This window comes from Oncorhynchus nerka, linkage group LG22 (genome assembly GCF_034236695.1).
Source record: "Oncorhynchus nerka isolate Pitt River linkage group LG22, Oner_Uvic_2.0, whole genome shotgun sequence".
Taxonomy (NCBI): domain Eukaryota; kingdom Metazoa; phylum Chordata; class Actinopteri; order Salmoniformes; family Salmonidae; genus Oncorhynchus; species Oncorhynchus nerka.
In genome coordinates, this window is record NC_088417.1 from 66,686,953 (window position 1) to 66,712,776 (window position 25,824).

Here is a 25,824-nt window from a genome sequence, read left to right on the forward strand (position 1 = left end):
GATTTACCTGGTCAGTCTATGTCATGGAAAGAACAGGTTTTCTTAATGTTTGTATTCTCAGTGTAGATTTGGCCTTATTTTTTATAATTATTATCCTGCTGAAAGGTGAATTCATTACCCAGGGTCTGGTGGAAGGCAGACTGATCAAGGTTTTCTAGTGCTTAGCTCTATTCTGTTTAGTGTTTTTTTTTTCAGGATAAAAAAAGTGTCTAAGGATTACAAGCATACCCATAACATGATGCAGCCACTACTATGCTTGAAAATATGGAGTGGTACTCAGTAATGTGTTGTATTGGATTTGCCCCAAATATAACAGACTACTTTGAAACTTGTATTCAGGACAAAATGTTAATAGCTTTTCCACAGTTTTTGCAGTATTACTTTAGTGCCTTGTTTTATTTAATTTTTCTACCTATAGTTGCCCTTTGCGAGGCATTGGAAAACCTCCCTGGTCTTTGTGGTCAATGTCAATTTAGTCCATTTTAAATTCAGGCTAACACAGCAAGATTTTTAAAAAGTTAAGTGGTGCGAGTACTTTCTGAAGGCACTGTATATCTAGCTGTCTGATAACACTTCCTGATAGAATGGCTTGTCCTGCACTTTGTTAAAACCCAGAGTGCATTAAGTGAATGTTGGAAAAAGTTGTGGGTTCCTTTCTAAACATAGCAATGTTGATGCAAAGAGGACTTGGACCACAAAATAGGTTAATTGAATTGGCAAAAGAGTTGAGGCCTCATTCAAAGGCAAGGGCAGTGTGAATACAAAGACGACTGAGTTCTTTCGTTTTTTGGGGGGGGGTTACCTCCAGAGTTCACTTTAAAAATACTGAGATCGGTTCTTTTGAAGAGGACTATATGTGAAAACACCCTAAGAAAGAAGATATCCTAATCTAGCCTGGTCCCTGATCTGTTTGTTCTGTTTGGCATGCCAACAATGACCATAGTTGGCTTTACAGCACAAACCGATTTCCAGCCTCTAGTTGGACCTCACATATTTCCCATCAATGGTACTAATATATTTTTTAACACCTTTCCTATAATTTTGGATGATTTAAATATGAGAAAGGACATCCACGTATAGTTTTTCTCTGGTGCAGCGTTTGTATTTTTTTTCCATCCTCACCTGCATTAGCTGGTAGCTATTAGTAGTTAGCTGTTACCAGCTGGAGAATGGGCCGGGCCCTGAAGGGGGTAACCATAGCTCCCAGCCTCTTCCCGTTTAGTGATGCAGCAATCTTCTTAGTGTCTCTGGCCCAGTGAGACTTTGATCCCTTTCTCCCATAACACAGACAGAGAAGGAGTCAGAGGCCTGGGGAAGTGATGCTGCAGCCAGCCTCTGCCCTGACTCGGTCTCTCTCAGACATGGACACTGAAGCTGAAAGACTGCTAACCTTAACCCTTGTTGATGGGGAGCTTCTGAGGACTCAGCCAGCTTCTAAATGCACTTTAGCTCTGTCAGTCAGTGGATCTAACATTGATTTGATGTTAGTGTTCTTAGCCATGTTGTAGACTGTGTGTGTGTGTGTGTGTGTGTGAGAGCAGTGAAACTCATTTTGGGCTGAATATTCACATTGTATTATTATTACTACTCAATCAATTGCTTGGTTGTCAATACTCTCTAGACCAGCGGTTCTTAAACCTTTTCAGCTCGAGATCCAAATGAGAGATTAACGGTCCTCCAACGACCCAAATTAAGAAGAATTAGTGTGTGATTTTATATATGTATTCTCATAACTCACATGCCCAGGGCCCACTTTGGGTCCCGACCCATAGTTTAAGAAACCCTGCTCTAGACTTGTTTAGCGAGCCTCAACAAAGCAGTAGAGATTGACATTAGGGACTTGCATTTTTGAGTAATCTCTTGTGCCTTAATCTCAGATGTGGTTTTAAGAATGCTGCTGTGTTGACTAATCCTTCCCCGTGACTCTTGCCCTTTGTCCTAGTTGTTTCTGTCTGTTGTGTTGTGAAGAGAACTGACTGGCTGTGCAGTGTTCGTGCTTGTAATGTAAACACTAGCATTATTAGATCATTGATAGACTGGAAAAGCCTTTGGTTCCATCTGAAGCTCTCTGACTCTGGTGGTCAGGTTACACAATGGTTCCTTTTTTGCTGTAGAGTCTGGTCTATGGCGTAGGCCCAGACTAGAGATACCGATGCCACTTCCTCCTAGAGTATCTTCTCGTTCTAATCCCTCCCCTCTCACCCCTGACCCTACTCTACTGACATCCCTAACAGCTACTGTACGCATATACTACACTCACTGTCCTGCCTCTCCTATTCCTACAACTCTATCACCTGCTTAGGATGTCTCTGGAGATAATGACCATCCTCTGTCGCTGTGAGAATATCGAAACCTTGGAGGGTGTCCCCTTGGATGTGACAGGGGTGGCTCAGGTAATTCTTCAGACAGCCACGAATAGACTACAAAGACCAGAAAGACAGACAGTCGGGCACGGACTGACTGGTCAAGAACCAAACAAAACGTCAGAGGCAAACAAACGGGTGGACTAACTGGCTAACTACTGTCTCTCTCTCTCTGTTTTTCCTTCTTTCTCCATGCCATGTTGTTCTCTCCCTTTGCACTGAAAGGGAGAGAGAGTCAGCGGTCTGTCATTAACCTGTTCTATGGGCTTTGCTACACAGCTAACCTCTGTGTTTGTTAACTCACTCCTATGGGCTTTGGCAACAGGGTCCCCATAATGAATGCTCTGAGAAAGGGATGTACAGAAGGGTCCCACCATTGCTAGCTATTACACTGTTGATTAACAAGTTAACATGACTTGATATTTATTTCAATATGGTGATTCAATTCACATCACAACTACATTTGAGAATCCAATGATATTTTGAGCTCTGGGGGAAAAAAGCATTCTATTACATCCTGTTGTCACATCCCTGGAGGAGTCCTTTGAGTGAATGTTAATATTTTATTTCCTTCACTTTTTGTGTTTTTACTCCCCTTATATTAATTTGCTATCACTTCCCTCCAGAACATGCCTATTTTTATTTTTTCCACATTCTCCACAGGATAACCCTTGAGATTATGACCCTGCAGCCCAAGTGTGAGGATGTAGAGACAGCGGAGGGTGTAGCTATTACTGTCACTGGGGTGGCACAGGTAAAGCACCTACCTACTGTACCACACCTACCTTCTGAGAATGGACTGGAATGCCTCTTTCAGCTCAAGGCGGGTTGTGTTCAGCCTCCATACATCTTGACATTTTAGTCATTTAGCAGAAGTTCTTATCCAGTGCAATTTACTGGAGCAATGAGGATTAAGTGTCTTGTTTGAGCACATTGACAGATTTTTCACCTAGTCTGCTCAGGGATTCGAACCAGTGACCTTTCAGTTACTGGCCTAACTCTTAACTGCCAGGCTACCTGCCGTCCCCAAGGGGGATTGGTGCCATGGCCGTGATGGAGGGTCAATCATTCTCCTGATAGAAGTTATGACAGAAGAAATGCCTCCATCAATTTTACAAGTCTATAAATAACATTTTTCAAAAACCTGATTGACTATACAAATAGAAATATATGTAAAGTCAACAACATTTTCCAAAATGGAGATGTATGGTTCTTTGTTGCAAGAGTTCAGTTATTTCAGACCCTGTTTACTTTACACTAAACAAGAAAGCCTGTGTAAATCGATATGGTGGAATGTAAGAAATGTTGTGTCCGTGGTCAAGTGTAATGGAGTGAACACCATACTTCATGTAGTCTCTCATCCCTGGCTGGATACGTCATTTTGCAAACAGGATTTGTTATAGATTTCTTTTTTTTTCATTAAAAAAGGATGATCTCCTTGCTGCAAATGATTTGGCCCATGTATATTACTAATTCTAAACTGGGTGCTGATTGGCTGGTATATCAGACTGTATACCACGGGTATTACAAAACATTTATTTTTACTGCTCTAGTTACGTTGGTAACCAGTTTATAATAGCAATGAGGCACCTCGGGTTTGTGATAAATGGCCAATGTACCATGGCTAAAGGCTGTGTCCAGGCCCTCTGTAGTCCAGGCCCTCCAGGCCCTCTGTAGTGCGTTGTGCATAAGAACAGCCCTTAGCCGGGGTATATTGGCCATATACTACACCTTCTCGGGCCTTATTGCTTAAATATACCCTATATATTGCTCAAGCAGGAATTATAGTGATGAATCTAATGTCCATGAATATCAGGTGGAACTAGTTGTTTGTGGAGAATTATTGACCTTCGTATCAAGGCAGAAACAGTCTAGTGATTGCTTGTAAATTTCTGCCTTTGAGTCTTCCTTGAAAGGGGTACAAGGGAGCTGAATAAAGTCTGACAAGTTTCTTTTGACTCCCAACATTTTACATTATTTTGTGTTTACACTAATTTCCTTTTTGTATTGTAACCTTTTCTCTGTGCCAAAAGCCTGATTCATTGTGTTAGCCCCCCTAGTGCCAATCTGCAGTGAAAGTCTGATTAACAGTGATTTTCAAAGTTATAACTAGCAAATGTTAATTCAATGTGAGTATGCAAGTTCAAGTTTCCCTGCATTTTATTTATTATTTCTCACTGGACATTTGTCTTATTTACGATTAATCTAGTATATCATGCATAATTTATTACAACCAATTCAATTACATCTATACTTCAGAAGTAATTTAATTTCTAAACTTCAGTAGCCACAAGTTGTGTGATGTTCCATTTTCTTACTTTCCTAGTCTGTCCAGTAGGCATGACTACAATGTGCCCACTGATGCAGAGGAAGCTTTAACGCTGCACTTCCCTAATGAGGTCTAAATGATTGGATGAGCTTAAACAAGCCTCCTGTCCTGGTTTCTATGGTAACAGGAGTTATGTGGAAGATTAGTCTTTGAAATGTGTTTTTCAATGAGACTGTCCCTGCTCAAAGTAATAGGATTGGCTCAGTACATATGTGGATATACCCACCTTCCTTTTGACCTTTAACACACCCATAAGATGTCTCTTATTTCTCATTATATAACCTTTTACTACAATATTGAGAGCTCCAAACAGGTGTCCACATGTTTGAAACTGGAAGAGTGAGTTCTGTCTCTTGGCAACCTCCTAAATGGGCGGCTTCTATTTTAACCAGATAACAGGGCCCTCCCACATAAAACATAACACAACGAAAGTAGTTTCCCACTAAAGTCATTAATGTGAAAGTAGGTTGTTTCAATAAGCACTGCAGTCAGGAAACATTTGTATTATTTCCGATCATCAGGCTCATATTTTCTGTGTTCATGTATTTTTGCTCTTTGTTTTGCCCACCCTTTTTAGAGCATGCTGGAGGGACCGTGGTGTTAGCAGGGGGGTTGGGATGTAAGGGTGGCGTAGGGCACATTTGCACGGGTCCTCATCTCTGTGCTCACCTTTCCTTGGCACAGCTCCCCCTGCTGTCTCTGTCAGGTGGCCTGCTGATGCGTTGGTTGGTTGTTTGTCTGTCTATCTGTGGTCGTTTTATAATCAGTGTTTACCATGAAATGATTGCCATCTTCCCTCCAATTATACTGTGATTGCTCACAGACCATTTCTGAGTGCATGTCTCATTGGAGTCTTATGTCCAGTTACATCTCTCGCCTCAGGGACCAGCTCACTCTCTTCCCTTTCAGCTGCAGCGGACAACACAACCGCCATTGATTCAAAGATTGGTTGAATAGGGCCAATCTGAGGATATTTAATCTGGTGAATCGATTTATCCTCAACTTTAGCAATACTGTTTTTTTTTTATTGGTAAACCTGAAAATAAGTGATGTCCCCCACATAGCCGCTTCATAACAGGACGGTCTCACGAAGACCAGGATGGAGTATTTTCCTTCGATTCCAAATGTCCTCTCCTTGTCAAAACATCAGAGGGAAACAGAGTATTGGAGGAGATCTTCTACTTTGTCCTCAAGTTTTCCTCGAGTCGTGATGTTTTGAGAAGGAGGCGAGCAGAGAGGAATCAAGGAAAATACTTTTGAGATTCACTCCAGATCAGTGTTTTGCGCAGGACAACATTTCCACAACATGACTAATGACTCCAGTCCTCAGTATGAATAGATGTTTCTGAGTGGAGTTTAGATTTGAGGAGAGTAAGACCGCAAACTGTTGCCTGACATAAGAAAAATAAGTCACTAAGAGTAAGAGATCTAGGGTAAACATCTCTTTACTTCTAACCAGCCTTGTGAATCATGGCAGGGTTGTTACTAAGGCCAGTCATTTAGGTGTGGTTCTGTTTGGTAATACTATCCATAACATGTTACCTGACCCTGGACGATATGATTCATTGGTAGGGAGGTATGTAAGGGGATCGCTTATGGAAGGGTTGTGTTTTATTCCTGCAGGCCTATGTAGGGAGAATTTATAAATGAGTGGTTATAATGATGTGCTGTTTTAGAAATAGAACTGCAGAGTATGTACATATTTTGGGAAATAAAATAAGTATTATTGGCATACATGGCATTTTAAAGTAACTGTCCAGCAGCCAAATGACTGCAGTCTCTGTAATAACTGTTCAAATGACCAAATAAATATCTACCATTTTTAGACACATTTTCTCCTTTTCTCCACTCCTAACTGCATTTGCTGCCAAATGAATAGAAAATGTGTCCCCATTCAAGTCTATGATGGCATGACTGGTGGCCATTGCGAGTGTACCCATAGGAGAAAAGCAGGAAGTGTACCTATCAATGGTGCTGTGATTTTGTTGAGTCAAAAAAACATTACAAAAAATACATTCCATTGCATTAGCCACATCAGTTAACGTAATTTGAATGAACATTCTACATTACCATGAAAATGAATGCATCACAATACCAGGCAGCCATTGCAAGTGTACCCATGAGTTTACCAGTCAAATTGCCAGGGTTACCGGTTACAAGCCCATTCTATTCATCATTTACTACAACACCTTTCTTGTTTCAGCAAGGGGCAACAAAGTTTCATTACCTTGTTTAGAGTCCATGTTATCTCCGAAACGGACTCAACCACAGGAATGCCCTGCCATCTTCAGTCGGCTGTTAGTCACATATATATATATTACAAAACCAGGCAAAAGTTTGGACACACCTACTCATTCCACGGTTTTTCTTTATTTGACTATTTTTGATATTGCAGAATAATAGTGAAGACATCAACTTTGAAATAATACATATGGAATCATGTCCTAACCAAAAAAGTGTTAAACAAATTCTTCAAAGTAGCAACGCTTTGCCTTGGTGACAGCTTTGCACACTGGGCATTCTCTCAACCAGATTCATGAGGTAGTCACCTGGAATGCATTTTAATTAACAGGTGTGCCTTGTTAAAAGTTAACATGAGCAATGGACATTAGACTGGTGGAAATCTGTTCTTTGGTCTGATGAGTCCAAATTTGAGATTTTTAGTTCCAACCACTGTCTTTGTGAGATGCAGAGTAGGTGAATGGATGATCTACGCATGTGTGGTTCCCACCGTGAAGCATGGAGGAGGGGGTGTGATGGTGTGGGCGTGCTTTGCTGGTGACACTGTGTTTTATTTAGAATTCAAGGCATACTTAACCAGCATGGCTACCACAACATTCTGCAGCGATACGCCATCCCATCTGGTTTGCGCTTAGTGGGACTTTCATTTGTTTTATAACAGGACAATGACCCAACACACCTCCAGCCTGTGTAAGGTCTATTTGACCAAGAAGGAGAGTGTTGGAGTGCTGCATCAGATGACCTGGCCGCCACAATCACCCAACCTCAACCCAATTGAGATGGTTTGGGATGAGTTGGACCGCAGAGTGAAGGAAAAGCAGCCAACAAGTGCTCAGCATATGTGGGAACTCCTTCATGACTGTTGGAAAAGCATTCCAGGTGAAGCTGGTTGAGAGTGCCAAGAGTGTGCAAAGCTGTCATCAAGGCAAAAGGTGGCTACTTTGAAGAATCTAAAATATTAAATATATTCTGATTTGTTTTACACTTTTTTAAAATTACTACATGATTTCATATGTGTTATGGGTTACAATGTAGAAAATAGTAAAAAAAGAAAGAACTCTTGAATTGAGTAGGTGTGTCCGAACTTTTGACTGATACTGTGTATATATTTTATTTTCATGATAGTCTTCATCCATAACTGTCAGTTACACGATTATATAACAGATAGAATAATGAGCCAGATATTTCACCGGATGTATAAATGTGACTCATCAGGTTGGTGTTTCCACTCACTAACAAATATGGTGATGAGAGGAAGCCCAGTGGGAGGAGATGGAATGAGGTGGATTATTGCGGAGGTTCAGCAAATTTTCTCATTGATGAAACATTTATCTCCATACAGTTTTCTGTTTCCAAAACTAGAATCTGTAACAGAGTGGTCTGCGTTTTGTAGAATTGAGTTGTTTAGGAGTGCAACGGCGAATTGAGTTATTGCACACGCACACATCACAGAGTAGGTGTTCCCTAATGGAAATATGAAAATAAATGCTAGATCTCACTGTGCTTTGGCCACATGAGTATAGGATGAGTCAATAACATTATTTGGATGAGTTAACAGACTATTAACTTTTAAAAGTAAGATTTTCACTGGACAGTTACTTTTTAAGAAATAACCAATAATCACTTAGAACAGGAATGGGCAACTTTGATGGGGGTGGGGGCCACAAATCTGAACTCATCATGAGGGCCCACAGTTTTAAAGTAAGTTTGCTTCATTCAATTCTACAGTTGCCCATCCCTGACTTAGAATAACCACTGTAGTTGTGTCTCTGAAGTGCTAACAATATCATCATGCTATCAGCTGACAATGTTGTCTATTACCCTGGCTCCAGGTGAAGGTGATGGTAGACAATGAGCTGCTGGGCTATGCCTGTGAACAGTTCCTGGGGAAATCTGTGATCGAGATAAAGAGTGTCATTCTGCAGACCCTGGAGGGTCATCTACGCTCTATCCTCGGTAGGGACCTTCTGACAGAGACACAGGCTGCTGTTCAGTACTTTTGCGTCTCTGATGACTTTATTACTATTAGGTCATGCTATAGAACTTTAAGCTCTCTGGAAATAAAATGCCATGTTCTGTAATGCCATATAATGTACTACTCAGACTTTGAAGTCTCTCTGATATAGGATACTAACAATTTAACAATGTTTAACAGATATTTTAAAAATCACCAATTCAGATTAATCCATATCAGAGCATCTGTGGTTCATGACCCACCCAGATACTGACCACAGGTCTGTGTTCCAGGTACTCTGACGGTAGAGCAGATCTACCAAGACAGAGACAGGTTTGCTGCTCTTGTGCGGGAGGTGGCAGCGCCTGATGTGGGCCGCATGGGCATCGAGATCCTCAGCTTCACCATCAAGGTAATAGACAGGGGCACAGTCAGGTCCTATTTGGGCACAGATCTGGCCTTTTGAAATGTAAATATTCTTAGTGCAGCTTTATACACTTGTAGTTCTATATACACTCATTACAGCTATACACTCTTATAGTGACACCACTAGCCACACAATGATCAAGTGCCTCTGTGTTTTGTGCCTGTCAGGATGTGTATGATAAAGTGGAGTACCTGAGTTCCCTGGGGAAGAGTCAGACGGCCGCAGTACAGAGAGATGCCGATATTGGAGTGGCCGAGGCAGAGAGAGACGCGGGAATCAGGGTAAGAAATTAGATTCCCTTAATGCTTTGCAGGACATTGCAGCATTTACTCTGAATGTTCCCTGTCCTCTTCTCACCATGTTGTCTCTGCCTTCTACAGGAAGCAGATTGTAAGAAAGAGATGATGGACGTCAAGTTCCAAGCAGACACCAAGATGGCCGATTCGAAACGAGGGCTGGAGATGCAGAAGGCTGCTTTCAATCAAGAAGTCAACACGAAGGTATCAAACATGGTCATCATTGCTCTAGATTAGGTTCACCATTAGCAGTTAACCGATAACGTCAAATCTAGGCCTAATGTGAAAGCTCCTTATCACCCTGGTCATATTCATTAGTGCACACCAAAGCAAAAAGTTTTACAACGGATAAAGCACTATCTACACAAGTTCAGTTATTCCCTTTTCGTTTCAGCCCGTTTGATTCCATTTAATTCTTGGTGAATATGACCCATGCCTCTTATCCCCACAGAAAGCAGAAGCCCAGCTGGCCTATGAGCTGCAGGCTGCCAAGGAGCAGCAGAAGATCCGTTTGGAGGAGATCGAGATCGAGGTGGTTCAGAGGAAGAAGCAGATCACCATCGAGGAGAAGGAGATTGACCGCACAGAAAAGGAGCTCATCGCCACAGTCAAGAGGCCGGCTGAGGCTGAGGCCTACAAGATGCAGCAGCTGGCCGAGGGACAGAAGTGAGTGACCAATCACTGAGTGCATGGAAAATAAGGGCAATGTGTATGCTTGTTGGAATTCTGGATGCAAAGGAAGGTGTCATACTATAGGAAGTGAGTGGACCACCTGAGCCTAGAGTGTCTGCCATTCAAGTCAACATATGCAGCATGCTGGGTGTAAGTTACACTCAGGCACAGGTCTAGGATCAGCTTAGCCTCTTCAAAATCCTACCCAAAATTGAAAAACCGATCAGTGTCTAGGGCAACTTCATCTCACACTTACAGTAGTAGCTACTTGAATGGTTTGGGTGTGTAGAAGCTTGTCATACTGTAGTTTAAAGCAATCCAGTCTGCAATCCAATGATGTTATTAGTTTAACCCTTCATGTGCCCTCCTGCCAACCCCTGAACAGGATGAAGAAGGTGCTGACTGCCCAGGCAGAGGCAGAGAAGATCCGTCGTATCGGTGAGGCAGAGGCCGGTTCCATAGAGGCTATAGGGAAGGCTGAGGCTGAGAAGATGAGGCTGAAGGCTGAGGCCTACCAGCATTATGGAGATGCTGCAAAGACTGCTCTGGTCCTAGAGGCCCTGCCTAAGGTCAGTGTGTCACGACACTGGCATTTAACATTGTGTGGTAAGGGAAAGTTGTCACAGAGCTGCACACAAGCATTTGATATAGTTTGTGTCTACTTTTGGACATGAAAAAATACAAGATTTGATCAATATATACATGTATTTTTTTTTAAATTGCAACTTATCATTTGATTTGGTTTAAACATGACAACTAGAGGCTGTGTTAGATGAGTTCTCTCTGAAGAACACCCAGGTGAAGAAGGTTTGTGTCATTGTGTTGGTACAGATTGCTGCCAAGGTTGCGGCACCCCTGGCCCGGACCAATGAGATCGTCATCCTGAGCGGGGACGGTGGCCGTGTGACCGGCGAGGTGAACCGCCTATTAGCTGAGCTCCCTGTGTCCGTCAACGCACTCACAGGGGTGGACCTGATGAAGGTGAGAGAGGGGGGAGGGGTTCAGTAGAATGTAGAGAGAGATAGCCCATACTCACAAGCACTGCAGGTGTGAACACATTCCATAAATCCAGCCTCCGTTAGCTATGTTTATAACGCTGAATCTACACTATGCATAAACATTTGCATACCACAGAAATAAAATGTTGCTGTGAAGTCCAAGTCGAATTGCAGTCATTCCAGAGCATACTCCCTACAGATCCCCACCATGTTTAATCTCTGACTACACCGAGTCTGACTATCTGTGGCTGCGTCCCGAATATCTCGCTATGTAGTGCTCTACTTTTGCAATGGGCTCTAGTTAAAAGTAGTGCTCTAAATGGGGAATTGGGTGCCATTTGGTACAAAGCCAGAGTTATGTGCAGATATCCAGGTGATGGCAATGGGACAACTCTTGTTGATTGTGACTACGTCAAAGGGCTCTACATTGTTCTAGCTAAGCCTGCAGCTAACCCAGTCTCTCTCTTATCATCTCACAGATCCCTTTGCTTCAGAAGATGATCAACCCTCAAGCATAAAAACAATCTTGTGCACCTTGACTCAGTACATTTCTTTATGCACTCTTTAAATCAACTGCCTTCACCTAGAAACACTTGAAAACAAGTATATTTTTTCTTTTTACTACAAGAGTCTAGATGTTTTCATTTTCCTAAATCCCTGGTGCCTTAGCTCTATAGGGCCAGATCATCTGTATGTACCACTGCTTTTTTATTAAACATGTTAGTATTTTTTGTAGTTACCCCATTCTGTTGTACTAACATTTCTACATTGTAGAAAAGGGACATTCATCATGGTTGTTCTGTGCAGGCCTTATTCTGGTCTTACAGGTCTCGCCAGGTCTTCACCTGGTGTCTTCATTGTTATTCTTTTGTTCATTGTGTTGCTTTGGATGTGCCTGTGGTTTTGTATAGTTATGGAAAGTACTTCAGATATTTCGTCTCAAATTTTACTTTTTTTCATTCTAATGTGCAGTCAGTGCCTGGTTACCAACCAAGTGGCTAAACCTCTGGAAAAGTAATGGTTTGGCAATTCCATAGTGTAGTGATACTACAGTAGACCTCCATTTACCATCTCAATGAGAGATGTAGAAATATTGTCCTCCCCATCCTCATGGCATCTGCCTTGAACGCAGAAACATTGGCATTATATCTTGTTCTTCAGTAGAATCTTTCATTTCATTCTTCATCTTAGGTATGGGAGAGGTGTGCATTCTTAGGTAGACAACACACAAAAAACATTAACACATGTGCATGGATCTACAAGTCTGTATGAAGCCATATACTGTCAAAGTTAGCCTTAATATAGAGACCCAGGAGTCCTGCTAGCTTTCCTGATCATCTGGATTACCTCAATCAATCTAAGCTTTAATACTTGTTCTTTCCAACTATTGAGGCATGATATGCATTTCAGTCTCTTAGGGTAGCCAATGTTGTGTTATATCATCGTTTGGTTACATTCTGTTAAATTCTTTATAAACTATTATGTAACTTATCTCTACAGTTTACCTGACTATTTACTTTCACGTTTTTACAGGGTGCTTGCTGCCTATGATCTTTTTCTAGGAATGCAATGCTGCCACGACCTGTTGACCATCCAATCATGTATCAGCTTTCTCCACGTAGTTCATTTTATGTTGGCTTCATTTTATGAAAACTTGTTTTAGCGTTTTATTACTATGAATGGATGGTGTAATTTCAGCAGGGTAGAAGCAACTTTCAGATCAGAAAATATACCTTTCGGATCTAGAATGTAGGTGGAAGACCAAACATTGTATGCCTTTTAACTTGTATCTTTATCTATAGAGTATCTGTAATGAAACATGTTTAAATTGATCACCCATTATTGAAATGTATCTATTCAGACTCAATAAATGTTTGTGTGAATTCGTCCATTTTCTAGACTGTTAAATAATACTGGAAAACTGGTGTAGCATGGATATTTCAGCATGTGAACATCACACTCATATCCTCAACTCTGTGGCAAAGTATTATGTGCTGCCCTATAATAAATGTCTGCCTCATACAGTTTCCTCAGTATTCTTTCAGAGAATTTGTTACCAGTGGCCTGTTACATCATCCTCCTTCCATACCGTGTAGTGCTGTAGTGGATGTAGCCAACTCTTCTGGCATGATGATACAGACACTAACGGATGGGCTAATGTTAACATCAAAACATCAGGAGTCTAATTATCATGTTCTATTATTTGATAAGCCACTGTTCTTCTGCATGTACAGGTACATCTTGCACAAAATCTCACATGATTTACAATGTCCAGAGAAAAAGGGAGAATGTGTGACATACTGAGTTCTAGTTCTGACGTGATGCATATTATTAGTTCCCTTTACTAATTATACTAATCAAATGTCAGGGCAGAATAGTCTCCAGTTCCTTCTCCTACCAAACCACTTCCCTATCATACAACTGAAAAATATGTACATTTAAACATCTATTGCAAAGAGAGATGTGCTATACAGTTACCTTGGAATGACTCAATATTGCATTCATTTGTCTCAACTCTACCCAGAGGTGGCACTAGAGGTCGACAAGTGGTGAGGCAAAATATGAACGTCTACCTGACCTGTTGTGTTTACTGAGCAAGAGATCGCTTTATTTCTCACTGTTCATCAAAATCCAAGTCACGCATAGGTGCCTTATAGGGATATTCTAGAGAGGAGGAGGAGGGGACTTGAATGTCCACATGGCTATCTCTTAGTTGCCCCACAGAGCCCATCAAGCTGTTCTGGTGGTAGAGCATCATGCTATGGAGAGACATGTACTCAGCCTGCTGGGGCTGTTTTCTGGTGCACCTGGTAGTGGTCTGCTGTGGGTGTGGCACCAGGTCTTCTGTGGTGAGGTGGGTGAGGCCCCACTGGTCTGCTGCTCTGTGCCAGGGGCCTCCTGAAGCCAACTGAGTCTGGCCCAGTGGAGGGTGTGTGAGGAAGAGAGGAGAGGCAACATTTGGTAAACCAGTATCCTGGCCTCCTTATGCTGCCCAGAGCTGAAATAGAACAGTGTACAGTTTCAGAATATTAGCCTAGTTTATTCATCATAATCATTAACAAATCAACATCCTATGAAAATACTGGATTGATAAGAAGAATACTTATGATTCTCGTTCAATATTAAAAGCTGACGATGTAATAGACTTTTAAGATTGAAAAAAATGGACGTTTCTGCAACTAACAATCATCACCCTACCGGTCATAGGCCCAGGTACGAAGTGTGTTGTGTTTGTGGTTGTTGTGGGTCCTTTGACTACCATTTGAAGGTTTTGATTCCGTCAGGCGTTCTTACATTTAGTTTGTCAGAGCTCTGTCCTTCCTTTTCTCTGAACCTACAGAGAGAAAGAATTCACATTATTCAAAGTTTCTTAGTAACACGATAGTGATGTGTACCAGTAAAGAGTAAAAGAACATGGCACTTAATTGATCAGTGAGTCATCTAAGTACCATTCCAATTCTGCACAATCATCATATTTCCCACTGCGCTAACAGGTTTACCAAGAGGAACATATTGGTGAATAGATGATTGATCACTTTCAAGTGAGAGTTGCTGTTCATGTTTCAAGCTACTAGAAGGCTATCTGAAGGTCTCTCACTTTTTTCTGTTCAGCCCATTGTCACGAAAGCCTTTTGCAAAGGGGTTGTTGTCTATCTTGAGTCTATCTCTATTTTGTTATCTGTTGGGTAAATTAGCACGCCTCATTAATTATAGTTTTACACATCTCTTAATATGCTCTTTTGTGGGGAAGCATTTGACTTCCCAGATTTTTACACGAACTGTCCATATTCATCCTCCAGAGGGCACTCTTATCAACACAATCAGAATACAGTTGTTCCAGTATCTCCTGTGAGATGCTAAAGGTGTCGTGGCCTTACCTCTGAGTTCTGGTAGGCAGTGACAGCGATGAAGGCTGCCTCAGGGAAGGTGAAGCGCAGGTAGTCCCCTGACAGAGGGCTGTGGGGGTCTGGAGACAGGACAATGTGCAGGCGGGGCTGGTACTTATGCATGGAGTGGAGAACCACCTGCAAAACATATGATACCTGTTACTCGTATTCAGTGGAGGCTGCTGAGGGGAGAGCGGCTCTTAATAATGGCTGGAACGGAGCAAATGGAATGGCATCAAACATGGAAACCATGTGTTTGATATCATTCCTCTTATTCCACTCCAGCCATTACCATGAGCACCTTCTCCCCAATTAACATGCGACCAACCTCCTGTGCTAGCATTGTAGAAAAGGCAATCATTTTTCATAGTCTTTTAATCACACTTAGTTTACATTTAACATTTACATTTAAGTCATTTAGCAGACACTCTTATCCAGAGCGACTTACAAATTGTGACATTCCACTGGATGACATTCTGTAGTCTACAATTGTGTTGGAATGCTCTGCACACCTAAAACTCATTTCATTTGCTAAATACTTGAATTCCTTTGTCTTTTAGTTTATGATGTCCAACAATCAAATATGCTGATGTAAAAATATGTTCTTTCTTTCATGTTTTGATGTGCATTTAAAGATTATTTAATTATTAGGTCAAATGTTGAGTTGTTGTCACATATTGAAAACCTACCTTGAAATGAAATTTGATCATAGGATTTGACTATTGGCTTATGTTTGATTAGTAATATTGTTTATGATGTAAAATATGCTGATGAAAATATGTTCTGTTTATTTTTAGAACACAAAACCTATGGAAATGATCATGGATTATGTTTGATTAGAGGAAATAAACAGCAGCACAGACTCTCTCTAAAACGGAACCTCAATTCTCTCCCTATCCTTGTCCTCTAACCGGAGAACCTGTATTACCTACCTCACCCACTGCATTCAAACTAGGCAACCTGCCAAAGTAAGTATGCCTGCCAATACATACATTCCATTTCATCCTACATGGTGATATCCTCATATCTGCAGCATTATCTGATATATTTACAGAGGTATCTGATATGAAAGCAAAGCATCTATTACTTCATTGTATCACCAAACTTAACATTCAGTGGTTATCATCTATTGCAACAGTATCATGGTGACATGGCACTTTTAGTGTCACAGATAGTGCCAGGGTCTTCCGTGCCAAGCCTTACCAGGCTATTGGGAGTTGAGGGTGTTGGTGAGTTTGCTTGTGGAAAGAGACTGGGCACTGCATCCACCTCTCTCCCAGGGCAGGTGAGTTTGCTTGTGGAAAGAGACTGGGCACTGCATCCACCTCTCTCCCAGGGCAGGTGAGTTTGCTTGTGGAAAGAGACTGGGCACTGCATCCACCTCTCTCCCAGGGCGGGTGAGTTTGCTTGTGGAAAGAGACTGGGCACTGCATCCACCTCTCTCCCAGGGCGGGTGAGTTTGCTTGTGGAAAGAGACTGGGCACTGCATCCACCTCTCTCCCAGGGCGGGTGAGTTTGCTTGTGGAAAGAGACTGGGCACTGCATCCACCTCTCTCCCAGGGCGGGTGAGTTTGCTTGTGGAAAGAGACTGGGCACTGCATCCACCTCTCTCCCAGGGCAGGTGAGTTTGGTTGGATGAAGAAGCGGTTGGAAAGTTGGGGCTGGGCACTGCATCCACCTCTCTCCCAGGGCAGGTGAGTTTGGTTGGATGAAGAAGTGGTTGGAAAGGTGGGGTTCAGTCATACCACTCACTACCCAGTGATCCCTGCTCCACTGTACAGGACAGATAGTATAGTGTCAATATACATGGATTACACAGTAACAAAAGCACCTTATGCAGTTATTATACAAGCATACATTAGTAAAAGCTTATCCATCTCTATAAACACAATCCCTACCCTGCAACTGTTTGTGAAACATGGTAGCCAATAGATAACAAAATAGAAATAAATATTAATGCTGAGAGGGGTATGTGAGGTAGGCCTACCTTGTATTTGTTATCATCAGACTAGACCATCTCCATCATCAGCATGTACTTTGCCCGAGGATTTAACCCAGTCACAGTGACTACGCAGTTTGGAAACATGCGCCTATAACATCAGGCGGTAAATTTGAACACTTTTGAACTAACAGGTCGCCTCAATCGCTTATTCAATCACATAGAGCGGCAGGATAGACAATACAACTTTTCCTTTAAATTATAATGGTAAATTGTCATTATGAAAGAAACATATAATTTCTCTAATACATTTCCAACACAGCATAACTCTTTCAAAGCCTTTCTTCTCAAAAAAAACGACACAGCTAGGACAAGGGATTATTATAAATGGCTACCGGTAATTATTTATCATCCATCCACACATTCTACCTTCCTGTTTTGGTGAAAAGCATCTCTGTTCCGATATCTCCAAACTGTTCAAATAGCTCGCGACCCTGGAGCGACACGCGGACTTGAAGAGTTGGAAATTAGATTTCACGCCCAAATTTACCGCTGACGTTCCAAGAACTGCGTCGCCGAACCGTATATTTCCAATCCAGTACAATATATTTATTTGCGTCATTCAGGACAAGTTTAGCATATTTGGTTATAAATTATTTCCATAGACCTATGACAATAGACTGCATATGCTAATTCTACCCCTCTCAATAGGAAAAGAGCAATAACTGTACTGGAAGACTCAATTAGGACCACTTGAACACTATCATGCAACATATCCAATAACATTTAGTTGTCAAGGTCTATCCATGAAACACAAACATACCTGGTGGACAATAAATCGTAGTTCTTGGACTGAGAGTTGTATATTACCAATCCCACAAAGTATGACTCCAAACACCCAGAAAAGGCTACTCTCCTCGATGTTATCCTCACAAATAATCCTGATAGGTATTAGTCTGGTGTTTTCTTTAATGACCTTATTGATCACTGTTTTACAAACTGTGTTCTTAATGGCTGCTCAATGAAACAACCTGTCCTGATTTGTCATCAACGCTTGCTAAAAAACTTTAATGAGCAAGCCTTCCTTCATGACCTGGCCTCTGTAAATTGGTATAGAAGCAGCTTGATTCCCTCTGTCGAAGAGCTTGGGCCTTCTTTTTTTACATTTTCTTTTTTTACATTTTCAGTGATATTGTTAAAACTGCTGTGTCCGAACCACGGGACGGTTGAACTAACGTCTGCTAATGCGATTAGCATGAGGTTGTAAGTAACAAGAACATTTCCCAGAACACAAACATATCTTATATGGGCAGAAAGCTTAAATTCTTGTTAATCTAACTGCACTGTCCAATTTACAGTAGCTATTACAGTGAAAGAATAGCATGCCATTGTGTGCACAGTTTTTAACTTGAAAAGTTATTAATAAACAAATTAGGCACATTTGGGCAGTCTTGATACAACATTTTGAACAGAAATACAATGGTTCATTGGATCAGTCTAAAACTTTGCACATACACTGCTGCCATCTAGTGACCAAAATCTAAATTGCACCTGGGCTGGAATAATACATAATGGCCTTTCTCTTGCATTTCAAAGATGATGGCACAAAAAAATACAAAAAAACAGTTGTTTTTTCTTTGTATTATCTTTTACCAGATCTATTGTGTTATATTCTCCTACATTCCTTTTACATTTCCACAAACGTAAGTGTTTCCTTTCAAATGGTACCAAGAATATGCATATCCTTCAAGAATATGCATATCCTTGCTTCAGGGCCAGAGCTACAGGCAGTTAGATTTGGGTATGTCATTTTAGGCTAAATTTGAAAAAATGGGCAGATCCTTAAGAACAAACACGCCCCAATAAATAAAATGAGAATTAAAAACAGGTTCAGCCCCTGGTTCGGCCGTGATCTTGCAGAGTTACTCCACCTCAAGAATTGCATTTGGCGAAAGGCTTGGCACACGCATACTCAGGCTGACTGGCTCTCATACAGGCAAATGAGAAATAAGTGCACTCAGCCTATCCGGAAGGCCAAAGTTAATTACTTTAAGGAGCAGTTCTCACTCTGTGGGTCTAACCCCATGAAGTTCTGGAAAACGGTTAAAGACCTGGAGAATAAACCCTCCTCCTCACAGCTGCCCGTGTCCCTTAAAGTTGATGAGGTGGTTGTTACTGACAAGAAGCACATGGCGTAGCTTTTTAATCATCACTTCATTAAGTCAGGATTCCCATTTGACTCAGCCATGCCTTCTTGCCCGTTCAACATTTCCTCATCTCGCACCCCTTCTAATGCGACTATCCCCGATGCTCCTCCCTCTTTTTTACCCTGCCCCGCTACAAAGTTTCTCCCTGCAGGTGGTCACTGAGTCTGAGGTGCTAAACTTGACCCCCCAAAAACATCTGGGTCAAATGGTTTAGACCCTTTCTTCTTTAAGGTTGCTGCACCTATAATCACCAAGCTTATCTCTGACCTTTTTAATCTGTCTCTCCTTTCTGGGGAGATTCTCTTTGCTTGGAAGGCAGCCACAGTCTATCCTTTATTTAAAGGCGGAGATCAAGCTGATCCTAGCTGGTATAGGCATATTTCTATTTTGCCCTGTTTATCAAAAGTGTTGGAAAAACTTGTCAATAATCAACTGACTGGCCTTCTTGATGTCTATAGTATTCTCAATGGTATGCATTCTGGTTTCCGCTGAGGTTATGGATGTGTCACTGCAACCTTAAAGGTCCTCAATGATGTCACCATTGCTCTTGATTCTAAGCAATGTGGTGCTGCTATTTTTATTGACTTGGCCAAAGGATTTGATACGATAGACCATTTCATTATTTTGGGCCGGCTAAGGTGTATTGGTGTCTCTGAGGAGTCTTTGGCCTGATTTGCTAACTACCTCTCTCAAAGAGTGCAGTGTATAAAGGCAGAACATATGCTGTCTCAGCTATTGCCTGTCACCAAGGGTGTACCCCAAGGCTCGATCCTAGGCCACACGCTCTTCTCAATTTACATCAACAACATAGCTCAGGTAGTAGGAAGCTCTCTCATCAATTTATATGCAGATGCAATCTTATACTAAGCTGGATGTTGTGTTAAATGCTCCACAACAAAGCTTTCTTTGTGTCCAACAAGCTTTCTCTGTCTTTAACCTTGATCTGAACACATCCAAAACAAAGGTCATGTGGTTTGGTAAGAAGAATGGCCCTCTCCCCACAGGTATGATTACTACCTCTGAGGGTTTAGAGGTTGAGGTAGTCACCTCATACGAGTACTTGGGAGTATGGCTAAACGGTACACTGTCCTTCTCTCAGCACATATCAAAGCTGCAGGCTAAAGTTAAATCTAGACTTGGTTTCCTCTATCGTAATCGCTCCTCTTTCACCCCAGCTGCCAAACTAACCCTGATTCAGATGACCATGCTGGATTACGGAGACGTAATTTATAGATAGGCAGATAACGGTGCTCTCGAGCGGCTAGATGTTCTTTATAATTTGGCCATCAGATTTGCAACCAATGCTCCTTATAGGACACATCACTGCACTCTATACTCTTCTGTAAACTGGTCATCTCTGTATACCCGTTGCAAGACCCACTGGTTGATGCTTATTTATAAAAACCCTCTTATAGGCCTCACTCACCCGTATCTGAGAAATCTACTGCAGCCCTCATCCTCCACATACAACACCCATTCTGCCAGTCACATTCTCTTAAAGATCCCAAAGCACACACATCCTTGGTTCGCTCATCTTTTCAGTTCGCTGCAGCTAGCGACTGGAATGAGCTGCAACAAACACTCAAACTGGACAGTTTTAACTTAATTCAAAGACTCAATCATGGACACTCACAGTTGTGGCTGCGTCACGTGATGTATTGTTGTCTCTACATTCTTGCCCTTTGTGCTGTTGTCTGTGCCCAATAATGTTTGTACCCTCTTTTGTGCTGCTGCCATGTTGTGTTGCTACCATGTTGTTGTCATTTTGTGTTGCTACCATGCTGTGTTGTCATGTGTTGCTGCGATGCTATGTTGTTGTCTTAGGTCTCTCTTTATGTAGTGTTGTGTTGTCTCTCTTGTCGTGATGTGTGTTTTGTCCTATATTTTTATTTAATTCATTTTTCTTTTTAATCCCAGCCCCCCATCCCCACAGGAGGCCTTTTGTCTTTTGGTAGGCTGTCATTGTAAATAAGAATTTGTTCTTAACTGACTTGCCGAGTTAAATAAAGGTATTAAAAAAAAAGAAAAAAGAAAAATGGGTAGTCTCCACACAGGGGCTTCTCATACAGATACATGGCCTTGGAGCGCCAGTCAGTGAGTGCTCTTGTTGTTATCCCACTCTGATTTACTCCAAACTCATACCGAGTTCAGTGATCTGCACTTGAGATCTGATTCAGACAGTAATCCCCTATACTTTTTCCTCCCATATGGAAGACAAGACAGAGGTGTGTGAGGTGTTGGGACATCAATCGGAACCCCACTTTGATCTTTCAGTTTAGAGTAGCCTAAATGTTGGTGCGTGAAAAGAGGGGAGCAGGGGGGGGGGGGGTTCAGTATAGTCAGTGACATTGGGGTTCCCCAACTTCAAAACCCCCAACTCCCTGGCAAAGTGCTAATCCTGTGGTGTGGGAAGCCAGGCTTCCCCAAAAAATGGACAAAAAATAAATAAATAATATTTCATCTCTCTGTGTTTCATAATTGTCCTTTGCCCTGAGCAAGGCAGTTAACCCACTGTAATACATTTCCAACACAGCATAACTCTTTCAAAGCCTTTCTTCTCAAAAAAAACGACACAGCTAGGACAAGGGATTATTATAAATGGCTACCGGTAATTATTTATCATCCATCCACACATTCTACCTTCCTGTTTTGGTGAAAAGCATCTCTGTTCCGATATCTCCAAACTGTTCAAATAGCTCGCGACCCTGGAGCGACACGCGGACTTGAAGAGTTGGAAATTAGATTTCACGCCCAAATTTACCGCTGACGTTCCAAGAACTGCGTCGCCGAACCGTATATTTCCAATCCAGTACAATATATTTATTTGCGTCATTCAGGACAAGTTTAGCATATTTGGTTATAAATTATTTCCATAGACCTATGACAATAGACTGCATATGCTAATTCTACCCCTCTCAATAGGAAAAGAGCAATAACTGTACTGGAAGACTCAATTAGGACCACTTGAACACTATCATGCAACATATCCAATAACATTTAGTTGTCAAGGTCTATCCATGAAACACAAATATACCTGGTGGACAATAAATCGTAGTTCTTGGACTGAGAGTTGTATATTACCAATCCCACAAAGTATGACTCCAAACACCCAGAAAAGGCTACTCTCCTCGATGTTATCCTCACAAATAATCCTGATAGGTATTAGTCTGGTGTTTTCTTTAATGACCTTATTGATCACTGTTTTACAAACTGTGTTCTTAATGGCTGCTCAATGAAACAACCTGTCCTGATTTGTCATCAACGCTTGCTAAAAAACTTTAATGAGCAAGCCTTCCTTCATGACCTGGCCTCTGTAAATTGGTATAGAAGCAGCTTGATTCCCTCTGTCGAAGAGCTTGGGCCTTCTTTTTTACATTTTTTTTTTACATTTTCAGTGATATTGTTAAAACTGCTGTGTCCGAACCACGGACGGTTGAACTAACGTCTGCTAATGCGATTAGCATGAGGTTGTAAGTAACAAGAACATTTCCCAGAACACAAACATATCTTATATGGGCAGAAAGCTTAAATTCTTGTTAATCTAACTGCACTGTCCAATTTACAGTAGCTATTACAGTGAAAGAATAGCATGCCATTGTGTGCACAGTTTTTAACTTGAAAAGTTATTAATAAACAAATTAGGCACATTTGGGCAGTCTTGATACAACATTTTGAACAGAAATACAATGGTTCATTGGATCAGTCTAAAACTTTGCACATACACTGCTGCCATCTAGTGACCAAAATCTAAATTGCACCTGGGCTGGAATAATACATAATGGCCTTTCTCTTGCATTTCAAAGATGATGGCACAAAAAAATACAAAAAAACAGTTGTTTTTTCTTTGTATTATCTTTTACCAGATCTATTGTGTTATATTCTCCTACATTCCTTTTACATTTCCACAAACGTAAGTGTTTCCTTTCAAATGGTACCAAGAATATGCATATCCTTCAAGAATATGCATATCCTTGCTTCAGGGCCAGAGCTACAGGCAGTTAGATTTGGGTATGTCATTTTAGGCTAAATTTGAAAAAAATGGGCAGATCCTTAAGAACAAACACGCCCCAATAAATAAAATGAGAATTAAAAACAGGTTCAGCCCCTGGTTCGACCGTGATCTTGCAGAGTTACTCCACCTCAAGAATTGCATTTGGCGAAAGGCTTGGCACACGCATACTCAGGCTGACTGGCTCTCATACAGGCAAATGAGAAATAAGTGCACTCAGCCTATCCGGAAGGCCAAAGTTAATTACTTTAAGGAGCAGTTCTCACTCTGTGGGTCTAACCCCATGAAGTTCTGGAAAACGGTTAAAGACCTGGAGAATAAACCCTCCTCCTCACAGCTGCCCGTGTCCCTTAAAGTTGATGAGGTGGTTGTTACTGACAAGAAGCACATGGCGTAGCTTTTTAATCATCACTTCATTAAGTCAGGATTCCCATTTGACTCAGCCATGCCTTCTTGCCCGTTCAACATTTCCTCATCTCGCACCCCTTCTAATGCGACTATCCCCGATGCTCCTCCCTCTTTTTACCCTGCCCCGCTACAAAGTTTCTCCCTGCAGGTGGTCACTGAGTCTGAGGTGCTAAACTTGACCCCCCAAAAACATCTGGGTCAAATGGTTTAGACCCTTTCTTCTTTAAGGTTGCTGCACCTATAATCACCAAGCTTATCTCTGACCTTTTTAATCTGTCTCTCCTTTCTGGGGAGATTCTCTTTGCTTGGAAGGCAGCCACAGTCTATCCTTTATTTAAAGGCGGAGATCAAGCTGATCCTAGCTGGTATAGGCATATTTCTATTTTGCCCTGTTTATCAAAAGTGTTGGAAAAACTTGTCAATAATCAACTGACTGGCCTTCTTGATGTCTATAGTATTCTCAATGGTATGCATTCTGGTTTCCGCTGAGGTTATGGATGTGTCACTGCAACCTTAAAGGTCCTCAATGATGTCACCATTGCTCTTGATTCTAAGCAATGTGGTGCTGCTATTTTTATTGACTTGGCCAAAGGATTTGATACGATAGACCATTTCATTATTTTGGGCGGCTAAGGTGTATTGGTGTCTCTGAGGAGTCTTTGGCCTGATTTGCTAACTACCTCTCTCAAAGAGTGCAGTGTATAAAGGCAGAACATATGCTGTCTCAGCTATTGCCTGTCACCAAGGGTGTACCCCAAGGCTCGATCCTAGGCCACACGCTCTTCTCAATTTACATCAACAACATAGCTCAGGTAGTAGGAAGCTCTCTCATCAATTTATATGCAGATGCAATCTTATACTAAGCTGGATGTTGTGTTAAATGCTCCACAACAAAGCTTTCTTTGTGTCCAACAAGCTTTCTCTGTCTTTAACCTTGATCTGAACACATCCAAAACAAAGGTCATGTGGTTTGGTAAGAAGAATGGCCCTCTCCCCACAGGTATGATTACTACCTCTGAGGGTTTAGAGGTTGAGGTAGTCACCTCATACGAGTACTTGGGAGTATGGCTAAACGGTACACTGTCCTTCTCTCAGCACATATCAAAGCTGCAGGCTAAAGTTAAATCTAGACTTGGTTTCCTCTATCGTAATCGCTCCTCTTTCACCCCAGCTGCCAAACTAACCCTGATTCAGATGACCATGCTGGATTACGGAGACGTAATTTATAGATAGGCAGATAACGGTGCTCTCGAGCGGCTAGATGTTCTTTATAATTTGGCCATCAGATTTGCAACCAATGCTCCTTATAGGACACATCACTGCACTCTATACTCTTCTGTAAACTGGTCATCTCTGTATACCCGTTGCAAGACCCACTGGTTGATGCTTATTTATAAAAACCCTCTTATAGGCCTCACTCACCCGTATCTGAGAAATCTACTGCAGCCCTCATCCTCCACATACAACACCCATTCTGCCAGTCACATTCTCTTAAAGATCCCAAAGCACACACATCCTTGGTTCGCTCATCTTTTCAGTTCGCTGCAGCTAGCGACTGGAATGAGCTGCAACAAACACTCAAACTGGACAGTTTTAACTTAATTCAAAGACTCAATCATGGACACTCACAGTTGTGGCTGCGTCACGTGATGTATTGTTGTCTCTACATTCTTGCCCTTTGTGCTGTTGTCTGTGCCCAATAATGTTTGTACCCTCTTTTGTGCTGCTGCCATGTTGTGTTGCTACCATGTTGTTGTCATGTTGTGTTGCTACCATGCTGTGTTGTCATGTGTTGCTGCGATGCTATGTTGTTGTCTTAGGTCTCTCTTTATGTAGTGTTGTGTTGTCTCTCTTGTCGTGATGTGTGTTTTGTCCTATATTTTTATTTAATTCATTTTTCTTTTTAATCCCAGCCCCCATCCCCACAGGAGGCCTTTTGTCTTTTGGTAGGCTGTCATTGTAAATAAGAATTTGTTCTTAACTGACTTGCCGAGTTAAATAAAGGTATTAAAAAAAAAGAAAAAAGAAAAATGGGTAGTCTCCACACAGGGGCTTCTCATACAGATACATGGCCTTGGAGCGCCAGTCAGTGAG

The 25,824-nt window shown here is 41.6% G+C and overlaps 1 protein-coding gene across 3 annotated transcripts in view; it reads left to right on the plus strand.

Annotated features, from left to right (window-relative positions):
• The window catches only part of LOC115105521 (flotillin-2a), a 31,767-nt gene extending 18,465 nt beyond the window's left edge, over window positions 1-13,302 (plus strand). Inside the window, exons 1-10 of one of the 3 annotated variants that reach the window (XM_029627660.2) lie at window positions 2,305-2,393; window positions 3,027-3,117; window positions 8,766-8,889; window positions 9,181-9,299; window positions 9,482-9,595; window positions 9,695-9,814; window positions 10,062-10,276; window positions 10,668-10,851; window positions 11,114-11,263; window positions 11,760-13,302. In XM_029627660.2, coding sequence (XP_029483520.1) covers window positions 3,043-3,117; window positions 8,766-8,889; window positions 9,181-9,299; window positions 9,482-9,595; window positions 9,695-9,814; window positions 10,062-10,276; window positions 10,668-10,851; window positions 11,114-11,263; window positions 11,760-11,798 — 1,140 coding nt within the window. In that variant the 5' untranslated portion in view covers window positions 2,305-2,393; window positions 3,027-3,042 and the 3' untranslated portion in view covers window positions 11,799-13,302. Of the gene's footprint in view, window positions 1-2,302; window positions 2,394-3,026; window positions 3,118-8,765; window positions 8,890-9,180; window positions 9,300-9,481; window positions 9,596-9,694; window positions 9,815-10,061; window positions 10,277-10,667; window positions 10,852-11,113; window positions 11,264-11,759 lie in introns of those variants that run through there. The other 2 variants (XM_029627659.2, XM_029627658.2) reach the window with 2 other exon arrangements.
• Window positions 13,303-25,824: the final 12,522 nt, after the last annotated feature.